A 23,967-nucleotide genomic window follows, 5' to 3' on the forward strand; every position below is an offset into this window, starting at 1 on the left:
AAACAAAAGACAACTAAAAAAGGCATTCAAATGAAACAAAAAGAGAAGAAAAATGAATTACAACACAGTAGTAGTTCAGTTTTAGAATACGTAGTACACTAGTTATACAACTAACTTGCTGGCAGCACAAGACAAACCGTAGAATTGAACATCGCTTTATTAAGATTAACTACTTTCACCTCATCGTCATTGTTCACACTTTCAAGACTCGGTGTACTCACAAATCAGATCCCTATTGGACTGACAGAGGCGTATTCAGGATTTATAGATAATTGGTGCACTATTACAAAAAGGTGGATCTAAGACATAAATTTGATCGGTTAGATTCTTTTTAGTGAAAACCATTAAAATTTTAAAATCATAGATCCAAAATTAACTTTTATTTATCCAAACCAGTTACAAAATCTTAGAAAGAAAACTAAAACAAGATAGATAAAAGATTCAAATTTCTAACCTCACCTAGAGAGGTGCACCCAATCATCATCGTACTACATTATATGATACTTCAAGTCTAGATTCACGCATCTATATTTAAATATTTTATAAAAATATAACACTACTATATATGATTTCGGGAGGGGACCATGGGTTCACGTGAACCCGATGACCCCCTCCTGGATATGTATACGCCCTTGATTTGGACAAATGTCTTCATTTCAGGGCAGTTAAGAATTCACACTACTCCGAGAAATGGAAAGTCATCAGAACACTTATTCATAAAGAAATGCCCCAGCTTTGGCAGATCGTAAAGGTACAACTCTTCCAATAGGGGAAATAAAGGCTCATTAGTCATGATTTCTTCTCCTTGTTGTTCCTCTTCCGTGATCACTTCTTCCATTGATATGCAGTCTGCTATTTGTAGTATTCGGAGATTCAAAATACCTCTGGCCACTGACGGAGACATCAAGTTTCTCAATTTTTCACAACTATATACTTTCAAGTGTACAAGTTTGCTGAAGTAGGCAGTAGGAAGTTGATGAGAGCATAGAGCACTTATGCTGTCAGCTTTATCAATCAATAGCACTTCCAAGTTCGGACAACAAACCTGCAAATATATGAAATATATTATTAATACTTTTCTTAAAAAAGAAAAGGGCATGATATACCCCTCAAATTTGCGATTTAGAGCTGATATACTCTCGTTACAACAGTACCTTCACATATATAGCTATTGTTACATAAATGGTCCAAAGGAGTATATCAAGCCCTTTTTTTTTTCTAACACTAGTAATAGTAGAAAAATAGGCATTGTGCAAGTAAAGTAAGGATCTTTAGTGCTCAAGTAAGGTAATATTCATGTGCAAGTAAAAGTAAGGATCTTTAGTGCTCAAGTAAAGTAATATTCATGACCAAAAAAAGGAGTATAATTTTTTATAATGATCATGTAGAAAAGTAGAAGCAAACCTTTTCATGAAAAAGAGGATTTGAGTGAGTGATGGAGTTGTTGGCTGTAGGCCAGAAATTTTGGAACTGATGTAATCCGTCTAGATTCATTTTCCGCAACCGAGGGAACTCAATGCCCTCAAAATTGTCACTGCAAAAGTGTGTGAAGAATTCCAGAGATTGAAGTTCCAACTCATATAAATTCGGGAACTTGATTACTTCATGTGTACTCCGAGAGATGTTCAATAAATGTGTGACTAAATCACAATCAAAGAGGCTGAGACATTTCACATTCTGAAGTTTATTCAGCTGCAACTCAGTCAACACATTATTAGAGCCCTTTCCGGTTGAATGTACAACTTCGCTCTTCTTCAACATGTGGCAGATCCAATCACCCAATGGGGCAGTCTCAGTGGCATTTAAAGCAATATTCTTGTCGTAATCATCCATGTTTGAAGCCGCTCTGTAAGCTTCACCCACCGTAAGAGTGTACTGTGTCAACTTGGAGGGAAGGCACAAGTCACTGTAGATCACATCTTCGGAACATTCACTCAGTGTCAGTGCAGTCAATTTCGATAAGGATTCTAGTTCACTCAAGGTGGAGTAACTACAATGTTTAACTTTCATCATATGTAGTTCCTCCAATCGAGTTAGTCTTGATAAGACCCCTGCTGAAATCCTTTCGAGTGATTTATTCTCATTCCAAAACTCTAGCATAATTAGATTCGTCAATTTTCCTATCTCCACTGGCAGCTCCTCTAACTGAGAATCTCGTATGCTGAGAATTTCTAAAGTGACAAGTTCTCCAATGATGGATATGTCATCCAACCGTACATTACTCAGACACAGCGTCCTCAGACATGACAACCTCTGAACGGATGCTGGAAAAGACCAAATGGAGTCCGCATATACACTCAAGCTTAAGACGTTGAGTTTACTCATGCCATCAAAAAAATTGTCCTGTAATTTGAATGGCTTTACGAAACAGAGTTTTAACATTAGAAGCTTCAGTTTTGGACAAACGATTGGGCTAGGAAACTCATCAAATTTATTTGCAACAATTGACATGTGACTGAAATGCTCATAGGAATTTCTTCTTGGGAACTCTTCCGAGTTCACATGGTGACTTACCATAAAGTTATGCTCTCCCTTAGAAGCAATACTTATAGCCACATCACGGACCACATCATGCATTTTGACATAACTTTTGTTTGAACCTTGGGATAACAAGAAACAATCTTTCAGTATTTCTAACAGATAACACACCATATTTCTTGCATGTTCTAAATTACTGATTTCCGATAGGATGCCAAGCTGCATTCCATATCTAAGTAATTCTTCAGGACGGATATCACTATCTTCCTCGAACAAGGAACAAAGCAAAAAGAGGTACTTAGCTTCATTACTTCCCAAGTAATCATAGCTTAGCCTCAGAGGTTTATACACCTCTGTGAGAACTTCAGGGATATTTATTGTTACTGCACCACGCAATTGTTCAAGGGCACAGTCCCACGAACGCTTGTTTTTATGCTTTTTTAGTGCTCCTGCAACTGTAATAATTGCAAGCGGCAGCCCATTGCATTCTTTGGCGACATCTTTTGCTATGTCAAGTAGAGAAAGATCGTCGATTGAATTACCAACTTTCTGGCTGAAAAGGATCCATGCTTCCTCCTCAGATAAGGTTCCAACTTCCATGATCTTCTGAGCTCCCATTGCTTCACAAACAGATCGGAAACGTGTTGTGAATATCACTTTACACTGATGATTTTGGTTGCTACCACTGGGAATTCCAAGTTTTTCTAGTTCAAGAGCCTTCCAAACATCATCCAAGATTATAAGGATGCTTCTGTCCTGATCCATTAACCTTGAACACAGCTGATCTCCACGACTCCACAAATTATTCCCTTCTAAGGTCAGCCCAGCTTCTCTTGCAATTTCATCCTGAATTCTTTTGAAGTCCGGTTGTTGACTCACAGTTACCATGACAACATCAGTGAACAACCTTTCTTGTTTCGCATTTTGTCTTATTTTCTCAGTCATTGTTGTCTTACCAACACCACCCATACCACATATCCCAATCATAGAGACCCCGCCAACGTCTCTCAAAGCAGCCATCACTTCTTCCTCTTTCAACTTTCTGGACTCAAATTCCTCACCAGTGTTGCTAGGCATAGCTTCAACTTCAACAGGATACGAAAAATCCACATAATTTCTGCCTTCAGTTTGAAGACCAATCACATTCAGTACAATTTCCTTAGATTTCTTGCTCAGCAAGTAACGCGACTTCAAGTTTGGACACCGGCCATAGCAACAACCTCTTTCAATCTCAGCTCTACGTCGCAATATAGTAGCCACATCACTAGTAGTAGTATCAACACGCGCTGACCAATGCTGGATCGTTGGTGCAACCTCACGTGAGTTTCTCCGAGCAGCTTCTGCTCCTAGCTGCACTCCACTTCTGATATCCTCCAGCGTCTCAAATTCATTATTCAAAGATGTGATGTTGCTCTCATAGGTAAAGAAATATTTAATCTCTCCAACAACTGAATCGATCAACCAATCTCCGACTTTGTCCACAACTTTACATAAGAAATCCATAGCAATTTGAAGTCTTTGAACTCTGCTAATTACTCTACAGTTTTTTCAATTCTCTCTTTTTGAATTGGTTTCTTAGTTACTGGGAAGTAAAGCTTAACTAGAGCAATAATAGAGAATTTGGTATAGTAGTAGTTAGGGGTGACAAAATCAAACCCAACCCGGTTAAGTTTGGGTTGATTACTGACCCCCTCATTTGACTGACCGGCTTATTCATTAGCTCAATCCATTTCAATCCAACTCATTTTAATACATTAAAAATTGGATTGATATGTAACTTGGAAGACTCATGACAATCTTGTCACAATACTTAAACTTGGAAGACTCATGACAATCTTGTCAAAATATTTTTTAAAAAAACTTTTTTTTTCAATTTGATATATTATATATATTCATAATAATGGAAAAAAATAAATTATTAGGCACTAAAATAGTTTAAAAGAACAAATAAAATAATTAATGTTAGTAAAAATTGGGTTGGGTCTTAAACCGTTATATAACCCGTTGACTAACTAATTTTGACCCAACCCGTTCTGACCCAAGTAAATTTGGATTGAATTGGGTCTTAACCCGATTATTGTCTAACTCATTATGACCCGCCTAAATTTAACTCAATCCGCCAAATTACCACCATTGGTACTAGTGGGGTCAAAATGACAGCAATATTAAAGTGGGATTGTTGATTAGATAACATTTCAAAATGGCAGACACACAGAGAAAAGTAGAAATAAAAGTAAAAGTGTAATATTTGCTTTTGAAACAAAAGTGGAGTCATGTTCTGTATTATTGAAGTGAAAATACAAGATTGTTTTTCCCTTTCTCATTAGTAAATAACGACATAAATGCAAAGATGATTTGACACGGTAGGACCTCTCTGTTATTTTCTAAATATTTTGAATTATTAACTATAGCGGCTTACAGGAGTAGTTATTATTGTCTTGAGCAGACAAGTAAATCTTAGCATTGTTTTGGGTACCAAGCTACATGAAAAAGCCATTAGCAAAGAGTTTCTGAAATTTACTACTTGGATAATTATTGAGAGGAAAAAGAAGTGATGTATAAAGAGAAATATTTCACTTTGTTATCAATGTACGAAGGCTTAACTCAAGAGCAAACAGAAAACATGGAAACTTCAATAGCTTTTCGATAGGAAGAAGAACCAGAATTGGCCCTGGGTCGTATCATTTATCATTTTTCAACTGGGTAAATACCGAAAGCAGACTACAAAATAGAAAAACATTAGCAAGAGAACGGAGAGCAAGAAGCCAAATAAGGGGATGAGAGAATTCAGATTCTTCACAACTTCTGAGCCGTAATTTATTATATTTTTTACGTCATAATTTGTAAGATATTATGATACAAACGTATAAACTTATGTCACGAAAAAGCCATTTGTTGTTTCAATGTCAGGGACATAATTTGTTATGCCTTTTACGACATAATTTGCGGGATTTAATATGTGTGCAAGTTATCTTCCACTGAAGTCTGAACTAATCAGAATCTGAGTCTCGGATTGTACTTGACAATGTCAAATAAAAGAACTATCTTGCCAAATGCTCCATATCACCCATCGATATCATATGAATGCAGTGCACAAACTGGTTTTCCATTCACAATGAAAAAAGATACAAATCAACGACGATGAGAATCAAAGACTTTATAAGTAGGACGCGTAATAATTTGAAGGTAAACTTCACAACTGGTTGCAGTTGTGGAGGTTAACATCACATTTTGCACGTATCACTGACGAAATTCCAATATCAGGTAAGATGGGACTAAACTGTGAACCTGATTTACTTACAAAAGTTACAGGAATGGTATGGTAATAAAAATTATTGCAATATGGATGATTCCTTCTAATTAGAGATAAGGTTTGCCCCTGCTCGGAGTTGCAACATTTCTGTTCTCTTACTCCTCTCCATTACATCTACAAGCCAATTCACACTTTCCTTGATTCCTAACCTGCAATCAAGCAAGCGAAAGCTTGTATTATTCAAGCGTGTTTCCAGGACTCTTAGAATTTTTAAAACAATAATGAGTCAAACCTTCTGGGAAAATGGTTTTATGCAGTGGTCTTCTATATGACTAACATGGAGTGATGTAGTTCTAATGTGTGATACTGATAAAGATGTATTACTCACCCGTCATAGGATGAAACAGCTAGAAAGGTGTAAGCTCTCTCATCGAGTTTCTTGAGATCGAGATACCGGGCAACTTCTTCTGCTGATACAGCATCTGCAAGGTCCTGCTTTAACAAGTTGATGTGCATAAGCAAATGAATAGTCACGACAAGCACACAAAGTTAATGTCATCTGTCAACTATCACTTTCTCCATCTGGAAAGGCAGGTTTTCGCCATATAAGCAGAACAGAAATAAAGGAATCAAGGGAATATCTAGAGCACTGAAGCCGGTATGCGCTTAGTCACATATTTGGAATCCATTTTTTCTTTTCTGATGAAAGCACATGTAGAAGAGAATCCTTTTTGACAATGATAAAACAAGAAATATAATGACAGCATATATTCTTGGCAAATAAAGTATAAAGACTATTAGATCCAGAGATTATACAAATATAACTATCATTGACAAATGAAGTAGACAAGGAAGAGACAAAAAGCTGTGCTCTGTTCAATCATTACATCCATGATAAAGAACCTCTTGTGTGGAAGAAACTGCTTTGTTCCTTTACCTGCTTGTTTGCTAATATCAGAAGTGGGGCTCCTTGCAGATCCTCATGCCGGAGAACTTTTTCTGCCAGTTATTGAAGTAAAAAAATAAATAAACTATGATGCCCATTAATCGTGAACTAGACAAAAGTTTGAACACATGACTAACCAACAGTACATACCAAGTGCAGATTTAGAATCCTCAAAGCGTGATGGACTAGCAGCATCAACAACATATATCACAGCATGTGCCTCTTCATAATACTTCTCCCAGATTGAGCGAAGACCAGGCTAAGTGTATAAATGGTCTCATGTTAGTCAGAGAAATTTATATGAACTGTCTATAACCAGCTGAAATATAAAAAAGTATCTTGCTGTCAGAGAACTGACACCCCTATCTGCTGACTAAGCTCTAGCGAGAAAACATAAGAATATTGTATAATCCCTTCATCTATTTATAACAAAGGTCATGCCAGCGAAAACTGTCCTATATAAGGCGGAAAGTTATCAAAATACATCTTAAGTTTGAGAACTGTCCTATATAAGGCACAGAATTATCAAAATACATCTCAAGGTTGGAAATATACTTCCTAAACAAGAGTAGTAGATGACCATCATAAGTTGCACAATATACGCCAAAAATCATGCAACTGTGATAACAACATGCACTTCATCATCAAACTTAGAAGTATAAAGCAGACGTCTGATGTCAAGCACTTCAAACTTGTCTTTTGTCATACATATACATTTATCTGCTGCTGCATTTATTTTACATACCCTTTACGGTTCTAAAATGGAAATTTAATCATCTCAGAGGTCACAGGAAACAAAGTTCATACCTGACCTCCTAAATCCCAAAATACAAGCTTCGTATTTGATGCTTCAACACGACCAATATTGAGCCCCACAGTTGGAACAATACGATCTGGCGGAAGGCCTTCCAAGTTTGAGTATTGTGACTTTATTTTCTCTAACAATGTCTAGAAATTTGATAATAGAAAGAAGGATTAGAAAGAAACCTTTCAAGACTAGACTTTGGTAATATATCTGTAATGATTAAGCATGTAAAATTCGCGCGCACACGCACACACGAATATAGGGAAAGAGAAATTACAAAAAGATTAAAAATTAAAAGCAAATAAAAAAGAGTAACAAAGCAATTCAGACAATGGCATGTCAAAAAATAAAGATGCAATTCAGATTAACGTTCACAGAGAACTAATTCCAGGGACAACTTTATTCTAATAAGTATGAAGGACAAGAATGAGAGCATTGGAGCAACAGTAAAGTTGTCTTTGTATGACCTATAAGTCATGGGTTCGAGCCGTGAAAGCAACAGTAGGCGGTCTACATCACACCCCTTGGAGTGCGGGCCTTCCCTGGACCCTGCATAAAAGCGGGATGCTTTGTGCACCTGGCTGCCCTTTTTAAGTATGAAGGATAACTTTTCATCTCTTCAAGTAAAGCTAAATTGGACTTCACTCATGTATTACCCTCTAGCTCTAGTACTGTTGTATTGCAGTCTACTCCCATATCCAAATTTCTGCTTACAAGTAATCAAAGATATTATATAGGCTTGCAGCCTTGCATTAAGCCAGAGTGAGAAGACATAACTACAGTAACTCTACAATGCAAAATGAGGTGGCCAACATATTCAGAGTGCTCTTCACACATGGGCACCTACTACAAAGCTGAAATCCCCTCTTTTGGAGGTTGGAATGAGTGAGTGCCGTCCTAGCTAAATCCAAGAGAAGCAAGACACCTTCAAAGAAGCCTTGCTAAACCAAATATTGTTTCAAGGCCAAAAGACCCTGTCGTTAGCCTTGCTAAACCAAATCTTTTTCCACGGCAAAAGAACCTGTTGTTACTCCCATATATACTTCCTTCACAAAGGATATGGACTAGTTTTTTTCTTTTATTTTTGTCATACTTCCTAAGTTTAAGAACCTGCACTCCACCAGTAGATGTGTGCATGTTTCTAGATATCTAATTTTTTTCAAATAACCTAGGGTTTTACTCAAGATTCAGGAGTGATTTTTCTATATTTCTTGCAGTCTTATTTGACCTTCCTTATCTTGCTGCCAATCAGGGTCCAACTCGAGAAAATAATTTTAAGATTCGTTTACTAGTGTTGTTTCTCCTGTTGATGATCCATCAAAAAGGTAGACTGCCCAACTTCACGGTTTAATTGTATCACATGGCAACACTTGGTTTTAATTTACAAGCAGAATTCTGCTCAGAGAACTTACCAAACTTTCTTGGATTAACATTTACATCATACAAGGAGGTTCATCAGCAATTTCACAAGGTCTTTACTTTCTAATAGATTTATATGAATTTCATCAGTATCATGGGAACTACCAGAGAGCAGAGACTACATGAAGAAAGTCCAGTTCATGTGACTCCATAGACTTCCCAAAACTACTGATTCTGGTCAAGACGTTCAGTTTACTAGTTACTGTGGAGGACATTTTGGCATTTCAGAGCACTAAGCTATACCCCTCAACTGTTTTTCACCTTCAAACTCATGGCCAAACATAGGTTGTACTCAAAGTTTAGTGGATCTACTTTGTTGTGTGTCATCTTGTTAGAGACAAACCGCTTGGGACCTAGTTCTGCCTATGATCAACTTCGGATACAATAACTCCGTCTAGTGTCGATCAAACCACTGGTCCCCAGTCCCTTTGAAATTGAGATGGGTATGAAACCGAGGAAACCTATTGTCTTAGTTCCTTCACCATTCTCAGGCTCCGAAAGGAAAACATTCGCTGAGCATAGCTCACCAAATTCATACTAACAGACAACCCAAGATTATCTATCGTAATGCAGATTACAAATCTTATGCAGCTCTACATTGATGATGAGAGGACTTTGAAGCTGGGGACTTCAATTATTGTTAAGTGCCAGAAACAATTCTCAACCCACACTAAAAGAAGCTTCATTGTAAATGCTTGACCATTAAAAGTTCTCCACACACAGGGATTACCAATGTCTTCAACATAGACAGTCCATTGTGGAGATGTTAATAAGATAGATGTGATTGCTGCTACTATTGTTCAAGAGGAAACTGAAGACATTCTAGTTATGAAGAGTCTCTATTCAAGGAGGAGGATGTCTGATGAAAAATTCTATTGAACAACAACAAACCCAGTGTAAGATTACACAGGTGGAGTCTCCACCTTGGGAGGGTAGAGTGTACGCAGATCTTACCCCTATCTTATGAAGATAGAGAGATTGTTCACAAAACCAGCAAGAGATGATATAAATATTAATCCAAGAAAGTTTAGGAAATATTACAATATGAAGTGGAATCCAAATTCACAAACAAGCTTCAATAACTGAATCTACCTTGGGGCTTGTCAAAAGTTGGTGCTAACTTTTTTTTTGATAACCATGGTGTCTGGGCTAATTTGTGCGCACCTCGATTAGTTCCACGGGATACCTTCCACCTTGCACTAGCAACAAGTACTAGGTAACCCTGTCCACCACGGCTAGAACATTTGAGAAAAAACCACCTAGTGTTTTGTCTCTGCTTGGAATTGAATCGAAGACCTCATGGTGCTCAATCCACTTTATTGACCATTGGGCAACACCTTTGGGTGTAAAAAAAAGTTGGTGCTTACTTCTAGTCTTTTCTTCAGCTTTTTTCTCCACATAAGCCATGTTAATCTTTGTGTTTGATACGGTGAATACAGTGATCTTAGAGAAGCTTCAAGTGATTACTTTTACTTTTTCTCTCTCTCTCTGTACACCCTATCTCCTTTCTTCTTTCTTTCCCACCTTTCTTCTCTATCCTATATTATAAAGATATGACACATGAGCCTAACTTAACTCCAAAAGCTAGCTCATGAGGGGGAGGATTGTCCAAGTCCATATAGGCAGACCACCGGTCCAATCCCCTACCAATGTGGGACTTCGACCCACTCGAACACCCCCCTTCACTCCCAGAGGCCCAACTGGAGCATAGGCCGGAAGTCAAACCACGGATGGACCTGGCTCTGGTACCATGTAAAGATATGGCATCTAAGTCTAACTCAACCCCAAAAGTTAGCACATGAGGGGAGGATTGCCCAAGTCTATATAAAGCTGACCACCAGTCCATACCCTTACAAATGTGGGACTTTGGCCCACTCTACTACTTATTCACTGTTGTTTCTGCATTTGCATTTCCTTACAGAATGACCAGAATCTTTCCAGCCACAAAACAGTAAGAAAACACAACAATTACCTCAGTTTCCATCCATATATTATCCATTTGACCTCTCCCTCTCATATGTTAACATGTCAACTTAAAGGGAGTTGTGTTCTTAAGTTTTTCTAAATCTGTAAGTGTTGTTTTATTGCTGAACTTTAAAGATCACTGTGATATAAAGTAAGACAGCAAAGCTTTGACCCACTAGAAATACATTTAATTTTGAGATGGACCACTAGCCCTCAAAAGACCACTTCTAGAATTTCAAAACCTACTGCTGGTCTAAAACCCACTGCAAAGATTGAGTAAGAATGTATTGCTACTAAGATCAATAGTTTTGACAATTCAAATGATCATTTAAAATATAGGGTTTATCAGAAACAATCTCTCTACCATTTCAAGATAGGGGTAAGGTATGCGTATACTTTACCCTCCCCAGACCCCACTTGTGGGATTACACTGTGTTTGTTGTTGTTATTATAAATGATCATTTAGAAGATATCTAGCACAAGCGATTAAACGTAAAACTGGATTGAGTAAAGTACATGAAACATTGCACAAAATTATAAAAAAAGTTTGAAGGAAGAAAATAGTTGATAATGTACCGTTTTCCCAGCCTTGTCAATCCCAAGAATAAGGACATGAAACTCTGTCTTGCTAAACATGTATTTATATAGTCCATAAAATAATGAAAACATCTCTATCTTCTTCTGTTTCCTCTATGATTGACTACAGATTGCAACAGGCTATATGGTGATTTGTTCTCTAGTCATCACTCAGCAGAACGAAACCTGAAAGGAAATGACTCGTTACCATCTCCATGGAAATCAAAAGAGACATGTCAATATGAACAAACTAAAATCTTATACTAAAGTGAACGAACATACTTATAATTGATAAAGGATGCCCCCTAACAATATAGGCACGTAGAAATACAATTGAAGCCCCAATATCAGTATTTAGGAGCTTTACAAACCCGGCTGGTAGCCGGAAAACCCCATTCGCATCTCAATATACACATGCTTGCTAATGGCCTATGCTGCTTGAATCCTCCAAAAATGTTATCGCACCCATACCAGATCCTCAAAATAATGCAATACTTTTGGAGGAACCCACATACACCTGGCAGCATTTTTGGAGAATTCAAGCAACGTAGCTAATAGCTGGTATCCCAACTCCTCCTTTCCAAAAGTTACTAATTAATTAACTATAACTACTAGCGAAGAGAGAATTAATCTCCTTCCATCCCACCAACTGCGTATTATGCAACCCCAACTATCTAGGATTGGCGGCAATCTATGGAATTGGGATACCAGTGCTAGTGAATCCACCCCCACCACAAAAATAACAAATAATATTATTAGTAGAATGGTGTCATTTATATTGGGGCATATAGAGTAATTAAATCAAATGTTTATTCCATCAATCAATACTACATCTGCCTGAATTTTATGTACATCATTAGCATTTCCATTGAAGTATGATAAATAAATAAAAATTAACATATAGAACAAAATAACCCCAACTTGTCTGGAACAGAGGAACAATTGTCATTGTTGCATGTAGATCAAAATAAAAATGGAACAGTATTCAGTTTTGTCAATTAACTTAAATAAGGACTTAAGATTTTAACAAATATTTTTGAAAAATCGCAAAGAAATCGCAATCAGAATTAGTACTCCAATTAATAAAAGGAAATCTAAAGTACCGATTTTCAGCTTCTGATTATGATTTTGAGCTCGAATTACAACAAATAACGCTAATTCTTTCGTGATCCGACATTGGGAATTGTAACTACGAAGAAAAAAAAGTAAATACTCATCAGTGATCCGAAAAGGAGGAGAAACTGAAACCTGATTCAGAGAAGGAAGCGGCAGAACTAAATGCGGTGATTGTGCAGTGGTGTTCCGCTGTGCACGGTGGTAGAAGCGACGGAGCGCGGAGGAGGAGGGGAGGGAGGGGTAAACTGTAATATGTATACAGATCCACCGAGATTTTAATTTAAAGCATCCTTTTAATGTTTATTCACACAAAATTAACCTTTAATCAAATATTTAATATCGAAAAAATGATCCATTGATGGGTAAAAATTTGACATAATACATAAACATGATCATTAACTTGGCTTCCGTCAATAACTATGACCTTTAATTTTGGGCGTACACAAGTAGACACTTAAACTTGTATAAAATTGAGCAAATGAACTCACTCGTCCTACATGACAATTTTGTGTCTTATGTGATGTCCTACGTGTATTATGTGATGTAGGACACATGTGTCTACTTGTTCAATTTTATACAAGTTTAAGTGTCTATTTGTGTACACTCAAAGTTTGAGGGCATAGTTGTCCGCTGAAGCCAAGTTAAGAGTCATGTTTATGTATTATGCCTAAATATTTTATCGTACTCCCTACGTTCTTATTTACCTGTCGTCTTTACTAAAAATAATTGTCATTTCACAAAATCAATGCATGAATGACACGTTGTTCTTATTTTGTCCTTAAGAGTTATTAATTTTGAAATTATATATTTGACCAACATAGAAAACAAAGTAATTATTTCATTTACTGAAAATTTGACTTCAAGTAAACTCTAAATAAGGGTACAATGATAAACTTATATAGTCTTTTAAGAAATGTAAAACCTAAAATGGTCACAACTAAATAGAAACAGAGGGAATATATTTTATTTGATTTAAATGATCCTTAATGTATAAATTATAATAACGATATTGATTTTGGTCATTAATATATTTCACTGGATTGAAATGATTCTTAATATATACTCAAAATGTGTTCATTTTGGCCATTTACCCCAAAGCTAATAGATTTATAAAAAAATGTTAAATTTAATTGTGGACCCTATATGGCTAACAAAATTCATCATTATTATCTTCTTTGTTAGCAAGAACTCTTTCTATTTTCTCTACTTTCTCCAACATATAACTATTTTCTCTTTCCTAAAATACTATTACACTGACCTAATATCCATTTTTGTTTTTCCTCAAAGTTACAAAAATGGGTAACCAAAAAAAAAATCCATATCCGACCCTTTATGTGTGTGCATGCGCATTTTGAAGCTAACAAAGAAGATAATAAAGGAAGATTTTGTTAACCATGTGAGATTCGTAACTAAATTTAACATTTTTTATTTATTTAAATCTATTAGATTTAGGTCACTGATCAAAATAAACACATTTTTGTTATACATTAAGGACCATTTCAATTAGGTGAAATATATTAAAGACCAAAATGAACACTTTTATTATACAGTAAGGACCATTTAGATTAAGTGAAATATATTAAGGATCAAAATAAAGCATTATCTATACATTAAGCAATATTTTGATCGAAGTGATTTATTTATACCGTATTAGTTTTATTTAATTTTTATTTAATAAAATTTTAATAATTTTCCTTATTTTCACTATAACATGAAAAAAGTTAAAAACTTACTTTTTTGATAAAGTTACAGCAAATACAAAAAAAAAAAGGTTTTTTAAAAAGAAAAGTTTTAATTTTTTTTTTCATAATTTATCCAAGTCAAAATAATATACCTGTTTCACGATCCCAGAAAAAAAAAAAGATGCAACAAATAATTTTCTTTTAGATTTTTATTTTTCCAAGTCAAAACAATATCCTTTTTATAATCTCAAAACAAACTTAGCTTTTTAGAAGAAAAAAACTACAATAAATATAAAAAACTACTAGATTTATGTTTGAATTTTTTTTTTCTAAAGAGGTATATTGTTTTGGCTTGAATAAATTATGAGAGAAAATAATGGAGATGAATTTTTATTTCATCCAATAAAAAAATGATATATAATAAATATTTTTTTTTAAAAAAAAGAGCATTGTTAATATATTAAGGATGGAAATAAAGCATTGTTTATAATTCAAAAATATTTTTGACCTTTTTCCGTAATAATAATAAGAGAGAAGTCTTAAAAAAACTTCAAATTTAGAGCGTCATTACTAGTTTCATCCTCGAACTATTGATAGACTTAATAATATCTTTACACTCGACAAACTAAGCTTAAATTCACTCCTTTCGTGCCACATGATGCAACAAGTGATTACACTGTCTTTAAGCACATGAAAAGTTATAGAAACACCACATTAGACTTTTTTTTTTTAAAAGAATTCTTCAATTTTTAATTTCCAACAGCTACAATACCCTTCTTCTTCCTATTTAACTTCTCCTCCGTTAGAACTGTCCTTAAAACAAGATTAAAAAAAAAATCCACTCCTTTTTAATTGCTTAATTTCATATGCTATAATATTATTTCTCCTTCTATTGTGTTCATGACTATTTTTTGTCGATATGGATTTCCATCCGCGTTAAGAAATTCAATCCTTAAGAAAAACGCGAACAAAACCCTAACAAAATAAAGAAAAACAGACCCTTATCAATACTTTAATCAACATTTTCAAGCTTAAAATTGAAGTCGGAAGAGAGGTGAGACACGCTGAAAATTTTTTATTGGGAAGAGATTGGAAACCCCTCTTTTTTAAATTTCTTTTATGTTGATTTATTTTTTTAAATAAAGAAATAACAAAATCCCTCTATTTTTATTTTTTAAACTATATATATATAAGCCACATCAGATAAAAAAAAATCACGTGTAGCACGTGTATGACACATTTTTGTGTATGGAATGGGAGGGGTGTACTTAAGCTTAGTTGGTCAAGTACAGGGGTAGGGGTGTTCGTGGTTCGATTTGGATTAGTTATTGATTAAAACCAAAACCAAACCAATATAATCAATTTTTTAAATTTCTAAAATCAAACCAAACCGAAGGTTAGTTATTGTCGGTTTGATTCAATTTTTCTGGTTTATTCGGTTTGAAAGTAATAATTTTCTTGAGGATGTACATATCTTGATAGACACAAACACCTAGTACATGAACAATCCACAAAAAAAACTATTGTCAGTTCAATTAAACAATTAAGCAATACTATAATTATCATTACACGAACAAAGTGATTCAATCAAGAGAAAGTGTGACTATTTTATGTGAAGTAGGGTATGTAAAGACTAAAATGAACTTTGATGGACTTGAGAAAATAGTAAAGTTAAAGACTTAAGTTAATTAAAATTTAACAAAATATTTATATTTTATTTATGAATAATATATAAATAATTATAAAATTTATATATCTAATTTATCGGTTCGGTTTGGTTATTTTTGTGGTTGTTTTTTACTAAAATCAAAATCAAACCAAATAGTATCGGTTTTCAAAATTTAAAACCAAACCAAATATCAATTTTATTTTAATCGGTTGGTTCGAATTGCGGTTCGATTTGATTTTTTAACCATAACCATGAACAATCCTATATAAAAGTGTTTTTAGACCTGTCAATAGTTCGGAAACGAAATCAATAATTCGCACTAAATTTGAAGTGTTTTTAATACTTCTCTAATAATAATAAAGTTGCCTTTGTATCACAGTAAATGAAAGAAAGTTGATCATTTTGGTAAGGAATTAAGTACATGTGTGCAACAGACAGCATAGACATTTAGCCATAACATGCAAGTAGTGTAAAAACATAATGTTTTTTTCATTAGTGTCTTTAGAGATACAGGCTATTGCAAAAGTGTTTAATTTCCATGTCAAAACTTTTTCAAGTCGGATGGAACCGCTCTATTTATTTTTTAACCCAACTCTATATACGTGAAAAAAAATGGAAAACAAAAAAGATATATTTGTAATACATTACATTAGTTAATTTGAATTCTAGTTTCTCTAATTAAATCCTGATGCAACTTAAGTATCATGTTTTTGATTTTAGTTAATGTGGCTTTACTTAAGGTTATGGGCGCAAGTCTTGGAAACAGTCTCTGCCCAGAAATGTAAGGTAAGACTGCGTACAATAGACCTTTGTGGTTGCGAGATGTCTGTAGTGCACCGGGCTGCCCTTTGTGGCTTTACTTAAGGAAACTGAAAGCCAGCACCAGCAACACCTTGTCCCTGACCAATTTGTGGGTTACCAATAGCTATCCATAGCAAGGAGAGTGTTATTGCAATGAGTCCTGACCAGACGAAGACGATGGTGGGTGTTTTTCTCCTTCTACCCATGAGTCCCTTAGCGAAAGGATACAAATGAGCTAACACCCAGAACGCGAAGAATGCACCACCAATGAATCTTCCCCATTGGGGTACAACGGCAAATACTGCCCTAGAGAATGCAACTACAATTGCAATTATGTTAACCATACCGATGACTATAGGTGGTATCATCAATGATGTCCATTTAACCATGTACAATTCAGCATAGGCGTCATCTTCCTCTTCTCCAGCAGATTTTGAAGTGAGGGTAAAAGATATTTCAATCCCTGCGATAACTTTAAGGAGACCTTGTATAACAGCAGCAAGATGGGCACTAGTACCCGAAATGAGCCAAAATTGTTCATTCCTCCACCAATCCTCTAGAGCAACGCCGGACCATTTTACTTCCAAGATGGCTAAACCGATGAGACAGAGTGATATGGTTAATAGAAATACAAGGAACACGACGTTGACATTTTGGACGATGAATTGACCAGATATGAGGGAGAGTGCAGGGAGAAAACAGTAGATGATGAGGAAAAATGAAGTGAAAGGATAAATTCCGACATTAAGGTAAGCAAGACGTTGGAGGACATTGAGTTTTCGGGATGCAAGGAAGGCATTGTTCCCTGAGAAAAAGATTTCAACAGAGCCAGTAGCCCAACGGAGCACTTGATGTAGCCTATCTGTTAGATTTATAGGAGCTGATCCACGGAACGCGTCACGTTTGGTGATGCAATAAATAGAACGCCATCCACGATTATGCATCCGGTATCCAGTAACCACATCTTCTGTCACCGAACCATAAATCCATCCAACTCGATCACCCCACTCTGTCTTGTCTTCATACCTAATAAATTGAGTTAATTTAGTAATGCTACATTGCTCAATTAACTAAAATGTGAATGTATAAGATCAATATGAAATTCAGTTACTTACCAACAAGATATGACAGAGACTGCTTCCGCGACAGTGGTGGCATCGAGTGGTTCCTTTGGGGCTCTAAGAGCACCAGGAGGTCTTCCATACTTGACAGCAGGGTGATCCGCGATAGGGCGGCCTTGGAACTCAGCAATTGGAATAGACTCAGATAACATTGTGGAGTTTCCAAAACGCTTAGGTAGTAGATTCACATCTAAGTCAGGATCAAAATCTGTGGCTTTCAATGCTTGAGCCTCTGCACCTTTTTGTGGAGTCTTATCAGGATTTGCTGGTTCAAATCCGTAAAGTGCAAACCGTCTAAACATGCAACCCGTCCCAACATACATAGGACCCTATATATGAACGATCGAGAGAGTTTATAATGTTTTTCGATCTATGAAATGAACGAGAAATTTGAAGAGAGTGATTATTATTACCTGGAGGCCATCAAGTGCACGCATATTTCCATCGAAAAACACAGTATTGTGATTGGCATAACGATCTGAGGGATCGATTCCTTCAAATCGTTGAGGGAATTGAATATAACATATGTCTTCTCCACCTCTATCCATCATGAAACACATTCCTTCACGAATAGCTAAGCAGTTGTATACATAGTGATCACAATCAAGGTTGAGTATGAATGCACCATTAGACAATATAGCAGAAGCTCGCACTAAGGCATTCATGGCACCTGCTTTTTTATTATGATCATACCCACGTCTCTTCTCACGTGACACATATACAAACATTGGAAGTCTTATGTCCACGTCCGAAAAATCCAATAGCTTATCTTGATCACCCACTCCCATTAGTGGATCACTACTTGGGGGTTTCAACATTACCTGTAAATTACAATTTCATGTATGTATGTCAATATTTGTAATTAGAAATTAACAATTATGTACTATTTGCTTGAGAAATTAGTAACCTGAAGGATCCCGGGATGATCACCCTTTCCATGATCCCTGCTCGGGACAGCCCAAGATCCAGGCCAGTGAGTTCCATCAGCCATCCAAGTAGCCTTTTGCACTTTGATTGCCTCTGCAGGATCAGTCCCATTCTCTTTCATGTGCTTTAACATCTTCATTTCCTCACGAGCATTAAACGCGTCTGATCTCCTTCTTATTGAATCTTGAAGACCATTTATCCTGACCTTAAATTCATCATATTCTCTTTTAACCCTTCGTCTATCTTTGACGAAATCAATTCTCTTCTTGTTCTTTGTAGGGTCTCCCTTTAGGAGAAAATACGCTTCAGGATTCCTCGGCTCAATAGCATGTTTCCTACAGAATGGTACCCACAAATCAGCAAAACTAGCAGCTTCTGCCATTGCCTCGAATGTTAGAAGGGCACCGCCATCATCTGAAATGTAGCAGGCTAGCTTATCCACAGGATAGTCAGCTGCTAAAATGGATAGAATGGTGTTGGCTGTGACAAGGGGCGGCTCTTTCTCTGGATCAGCCGTTGACACAAACATATCAACTCCTGGAAGATCTGACCTACCCGTAGGATTAGATGGTGATGGCATTTCAAATTTCTCGCGTAGTACCAGTAGGTCAGTTGACCGATTAACTGGCGATATCTTGGGCATTTGATCAAGGATCCATGAAAATGCAAACCATACTTCACATATAATTGACATGAACCATAACCACATTGCATCCGGATTTGGATGTCGTATTCTCCATGTCAAGAAGAACCCCAGAACAATAAGTCGAATAACAATTAGCAACCTGTACATACATTTCCATTAATTAAAAACAGAACGAACCGATGTACAATTGAGTTTGCATACACTAAATTAAAAGTACAAACCTATAAGGGCTAATGATGCTATGCGGAATTGGCAACTTCCTACTGAGGGGTTTCCAAGGTATATCAGCAGATGTATCTAACATGGTCTTATTCATACCTCCATCGCCATCATCTCCATCCCTTTCATCAGGCCAATAAGCGTTTCCATATCCATACGTGCCTTGTGTCTCGAAGAGCCATTTGTTGTGATCGAACTCTCCATTTTGATTTCTCCTCATCATACCTTTCGAACCATCTGGTGCCGGTAATGACAATGCTCCATTAGAAAAATTTGGGATCTCATCATCAAGATCCCCGACTTTGTATGCTTCTTTGCAACCTGGGCATAGACCTGTGTCTTTTTGTGCGTCCATGTAGCAATCTCTACATATTTTGAACCTAAACACAAAACAAACACATCAACTTCGGGGATTCTCAGTAGCTCAGTTTGTTGACTACCTGAACTTTCATCTTATCATCATCATATATTATTAAAAGTCGGAAGCTCCAAAGTGCAAAAGTTAAATTAACCAAGGAAAAAGCTGTTCTTGCAAACTATAAATTAAGACAATGGACAATATCAGATAAATCATAAGAAACAGTAGTGTTCAATTGTTGATTTTCAAAGTTTCTTCTTTTATTTGATTCCTTCTTCATCTATGCATTACCACAACCTCAGATTTGATGGCATTCATAATTCCAGGACGAGATATAATCATATATATGTGATAATTAAGTTCGATGATTCATTATATTTGTTTGGTAAGAATCTTATTCTTTACAACAAATTTTTCATGTTGCACAATATCAATGTCTGAACTTATAAAATATGTTGATTGTGAGGAAGATGTGATGAACGCACGTTCCCAGAGACTAGTAAACAAAAATAAATTACCTGCATTCACATGGGATTACATCATTTCCCCTTTCATCTTTCATGATCTTTCCATCACAAGCAGGCATGGAACATGATGATCCTTTTGATCCAGCCATTTGAGGATGATTAACTTCAGATTCAATCACCTTATCCATAAGATGAGCACGAGTAACACTGTTAAATCCCCCTGTAAACAACGAATTCGAAACATATTGCTCCTCTGCTTTGGCAGCAACAGACGTATCCATCGGCTGATTATCAGGCGTAGGCGGAATTTGAACAGTATAATTCATGTAATCTCCTGATAACTCTCCAGACATATCAAGATCTTCTCTAGACAAGCTAACATATCGTCCACTAGACGTTCTTCGTGCAAATTTCACTGTTTGTCCACTAGAACTTCCTGTTTTACCACCAGCACCCTGAGAGCCTCCTGGATTTGTTCCTCCAGGAGTACGCGTTGTCTTCTTTGATGGTGCACCCGTCAAGCTTGCCATTTTTATATTTTTTTCTAGTTTTCTCAAAACATAACCTTATAAACTACGTAAAACTAGCTAATTTATTTTCGCGAAAAATGTACGTATGTACGTGACAATGAATTGGGTGGTCTTCTTCTCAATCATGACAACAGATGTTTCCTTTCTTCATCATAAATTTTTTATTTTTTTTGGAATCACTCTTGATCTTGATCAATGTTGTAGTAGATGACCACCCTCAATTTTTATTTTTTTTATTTAGAGTACTAAAAAAGAAAGAAAAGAAAAGTTGACATTGAATTAATTCAATTCACTTAACTAAAGTACAATATTTTTTTTATTTTTTACTAGTTCTCCGATTACTACGGAGAACCAACGAGAGACACACCAAGCAAAGAAAAACTTGTGAGGAATAATTTATGGGGGAGGATGTGAGGGTGTTTGGTTGGATGGATGGGAGAGAGTTGTGCGGGGAAGAGAAAAGACGTAGAAAATTGGGCTTCCTAGATCGAAACGAGAGAGTATAGATATAAAGAGACCTTCATTTTCAAGCTAGAGTGAAGATAAAAAACAAGAATAGATCTTTCAAATATTCAAACTCTAATGTCAAAATGACACGAAGACAAAATTCATTGATTCAACGCGGCTTTATTTTTTCTAGTAAAACCATTATTTTGTGGAAAGTATGAATATAAAAAAAAGAAAAAAAATAAAGATACTACATGATACGAAGAAATTCCTCAAGCTATTCTTAACATGTTTCACATCTATTAATCTTTTAAAATTTGAGATTTTAATGAGTTTCTGAATTTTAGAGAAAAGGGAAATGAAATACTTACTAAATTTAAGTACTTTGTGTGTTTGTATTTTGGGTTTCTTTTTAACTTTTATGTGTTTGGTATAAAGGACAATATTTTTAGAAAAAAAATATTTTTTTAATAAGAAATTGTCTCACTATACCACATTTTCTAAAGTTTCAGTACTTATATTATTACAAATGTTACTATATTATAGAAGAGTCTAGGAATGACTATCAATGGTCCAATAAGATCACTACTAATGTCCAATATATTTATAAAATATAAGTGGGCTCTACCACCTTCCACTTAAATACTACATATTATATATTATTAATTACTATACTATAAATCACAACTAATATCCAATATATTTATCAAACTATATGGGTGGGCCCCACCACCTTCCACTTAAATACTACATATTATATATTAATTATTATACTATAAATGACTTAAATACTCCATATTATCCATTAGAATAATTAACAATTATTTGACACTTTAAATTCTATCAATGCCATATAAATTAGGATAAAAAACCTAACATATAATATTTAAATATATTTAAAAATAATATAAGTAATACTATACATTACAATAATTAACAACTTAATTATTTAAAACTTATATAAAAAATTTAATTGACTCTCTAAATTCTATTGGTACCACATAAAATGGATTATATAATAAACATATATTGTTTGAAATTGACGAAAAAGAAACAATAAATTACAATAATTAATAAAAAAAAATAGTCCACTCCAAAAAATCTATCAATTAACAACACATTGTTTGAAATTGACAAAAAAGAAACTATAAATTACAATAATTAACAAAATAAATCTCTCGACTCCAACAAATCTATCAATTAATGCCACATAAATTGGGACATGGCAAATAACATATATTATTAAAAAATTAGGTTCAAAATGTACTATAAAATACAATAATTAACAACTTAATATATTAAAGAGACATATAAAAAATGGTTAATATTTGAAATTCTGCGTGTGCCACATAAATTAGAACAAACAGAGTAATAAATATTATTTCAAAATTATGTTAAAAAAAAGTACTACAAATCACAATAGCTAACAATTTAAAATATTTTTAAAATCATTTAAAAATTTCAATAACTTCTCAAATTCCATAATATGACATAAATTAAAATAAAAAAAATATATATATTGGGCCCCTTGCTGGCACGGGGTCCTATATCTAGTAGTATAAATAAAACATAAGTGAAGAACTAATATCATTTTTTCCTTTTAATGAAAAGTATTTTTTGGGGTTTGATTATTAGAATATCTTCCTCAAAACCAAATATTATTATCATTACTCTAAAATGGTATAGTAAAATTTATATGAGGTTAAGATCATGCGTTCTAATATAATTTCACTAAATTTATATGAGGTCAAGAACTTACATTTTAATCTAACTTTTTTTTAGATTTATTTATAACTAGCGATTGAATATTAAATTAAAGCATTTTAAAAAAAGATTTTTTCTTTTGAAATGGGGGATTTCTTGGTTTAATTTGCTGCCATTTGGATCGTGCATCAAGGGCTTCGTCTTTATATAATGGATCAAGTTCAGAAATGATCTTAACATGGTCTGGTCTTTTGATATTTTATCCCCCATCAGAAAAGTTTAACAAAAATGCTCTTCATAAGGGTGGTGTTGATTATTTTAACCCTGCTTAATAATCATATATTTTTTTTAAAAAAATAATTGGTACTTCAGAAAATTCTAACTTTTGCCCATAAAACATACGTTCAGAGTATTTTCTGCACAAGTCCTAACTTATATCCATAATGTAAATATTTAAAATGTTTCTAGACAACAAACTTGTACAATTGACTAGAAGTTGTGCTAGGCAAAACTTAAAATTTTGGTATGTTGTCTAAGGCGTACATAAATTTGTTTGGTTTGATTTTTCACTGATAAATAATTAAATCGATTATGTAGGCTTATTAAATTTATAAACCAAATCAAATCAATATAAAGTTATTTTAAAAAAAAACATTTTCTTATAATTATTAGTGTGCTATCTCGGTTGTGCTACCGAAAGCTTTGGAAAAGTCATAATAGAAGAGCACTCATCTTGAGGTGGGCTTACTACTTAGATGCTTTCAACAGTTATTTGCTCCGCATTTGACTATACCGTGGGCACGATAACTGATACACTAGAGATGCGTCATTCGCAGTG

The 23,967-nt window shown here is 34.9% G+C and overlaps 3 protein-coding genes across 3 annotated transcripts; all 3 read right to left on the reverse strand.

Moving 5' to 3' along the window:
• Positions 1–373: 373 nt before the first annotated feature.
• On the reverse strand, positions 374–4,037 carry LOC125865174 (probable disease resistance protein At4g27220). Its single transcript, XM_049545364.1, has 2 exons — positions 1,405–4,037; positions 374–1,045 (listed from the first exon to the last, which is right to left on the reverse strand). The coding sequence occupies exons 1-2, from the start codon at positions 3,979–3,981 to the stop codon at positions 674–676; spliced, it is 2,949 nt and encodes a 982-aa protein (XP_049401321.1). The 5' UTR covers positions 3,982–4,037; the 3' UTR covers positions 374–673.
• A 1,631-nt stretch (positions 4,038–5,668) lies between these two features.
• Positions 5,669–12,843, reverse strand: LOC125866196 (uncharacterized). The gene is made up of 7 exons (XM_049546509.1): positions 12,691–12,843; positions 11,443–11,628; positions 7,485–7,625; positions 6,828–6,936; positions 6,669–6,730; positions 6,120–6,223; positions 5,669–5,940 (listed from the first exon to the last, which is right to left on the reverse strand). The coding sequence occupies exons 2-7, from the start codon at positions 11,533–11,535 to the stop codon at positions 5,835–5,837; spliced, it is 615 nt and encodes a 204-aa protein (XP_049402466.1). The 5' UTR covers positions 11,536–11,628; positions 12,691–12,843; the 3' UTR covers positions 5,669–5,834.
• A 3,861-nt stretch (positions 12,844–16,704) lies between these two features.
• On the reverse strand, positions 16,705–21,348 carry LOC125865686 (cellulose synthase-like protein D4). Its single transcript, XM_049545897.1, has 6 exons — positions 20,500–21,348; positions 19,626–20,003; positions 18,739–19,543; positions 18,245–18,652; positions 17,826–18,160; positions 16,705–17,736 (listed from the first exon to the last, which is right to left on the reverse strand). The coding sequence occupies exons 1-6, from the start codon at positions 20,976–20,978 to the stop codon at positions 16,770–16,772; spliced, it is 3,372 nt and encodes a 1,123-aa protein (XP_049401854.1). The 5' UTR covers positions 20,979–21,348; the 3' UTR covers positions 16,705–16,769.
• Between the last annotated feature and the right edge of the window lie 2,619 nt (positions 21,349–23,967).

This window comes from Solanum stenotomum, chromosome 5 (assembly GCF_019186545.1).
Source record: "Solanum stenotomum isolate F172 chromosome 5, ASM1918654v1, whole genome shotgun sequence".
Taxonomy (NCBI): domain Eukaryota; kingdom Viridiplantae; phylum Streptophyta; class Magnoliopsida; order Solanales; family Solanaceae; genus Solanum; species Solanum stenotomum.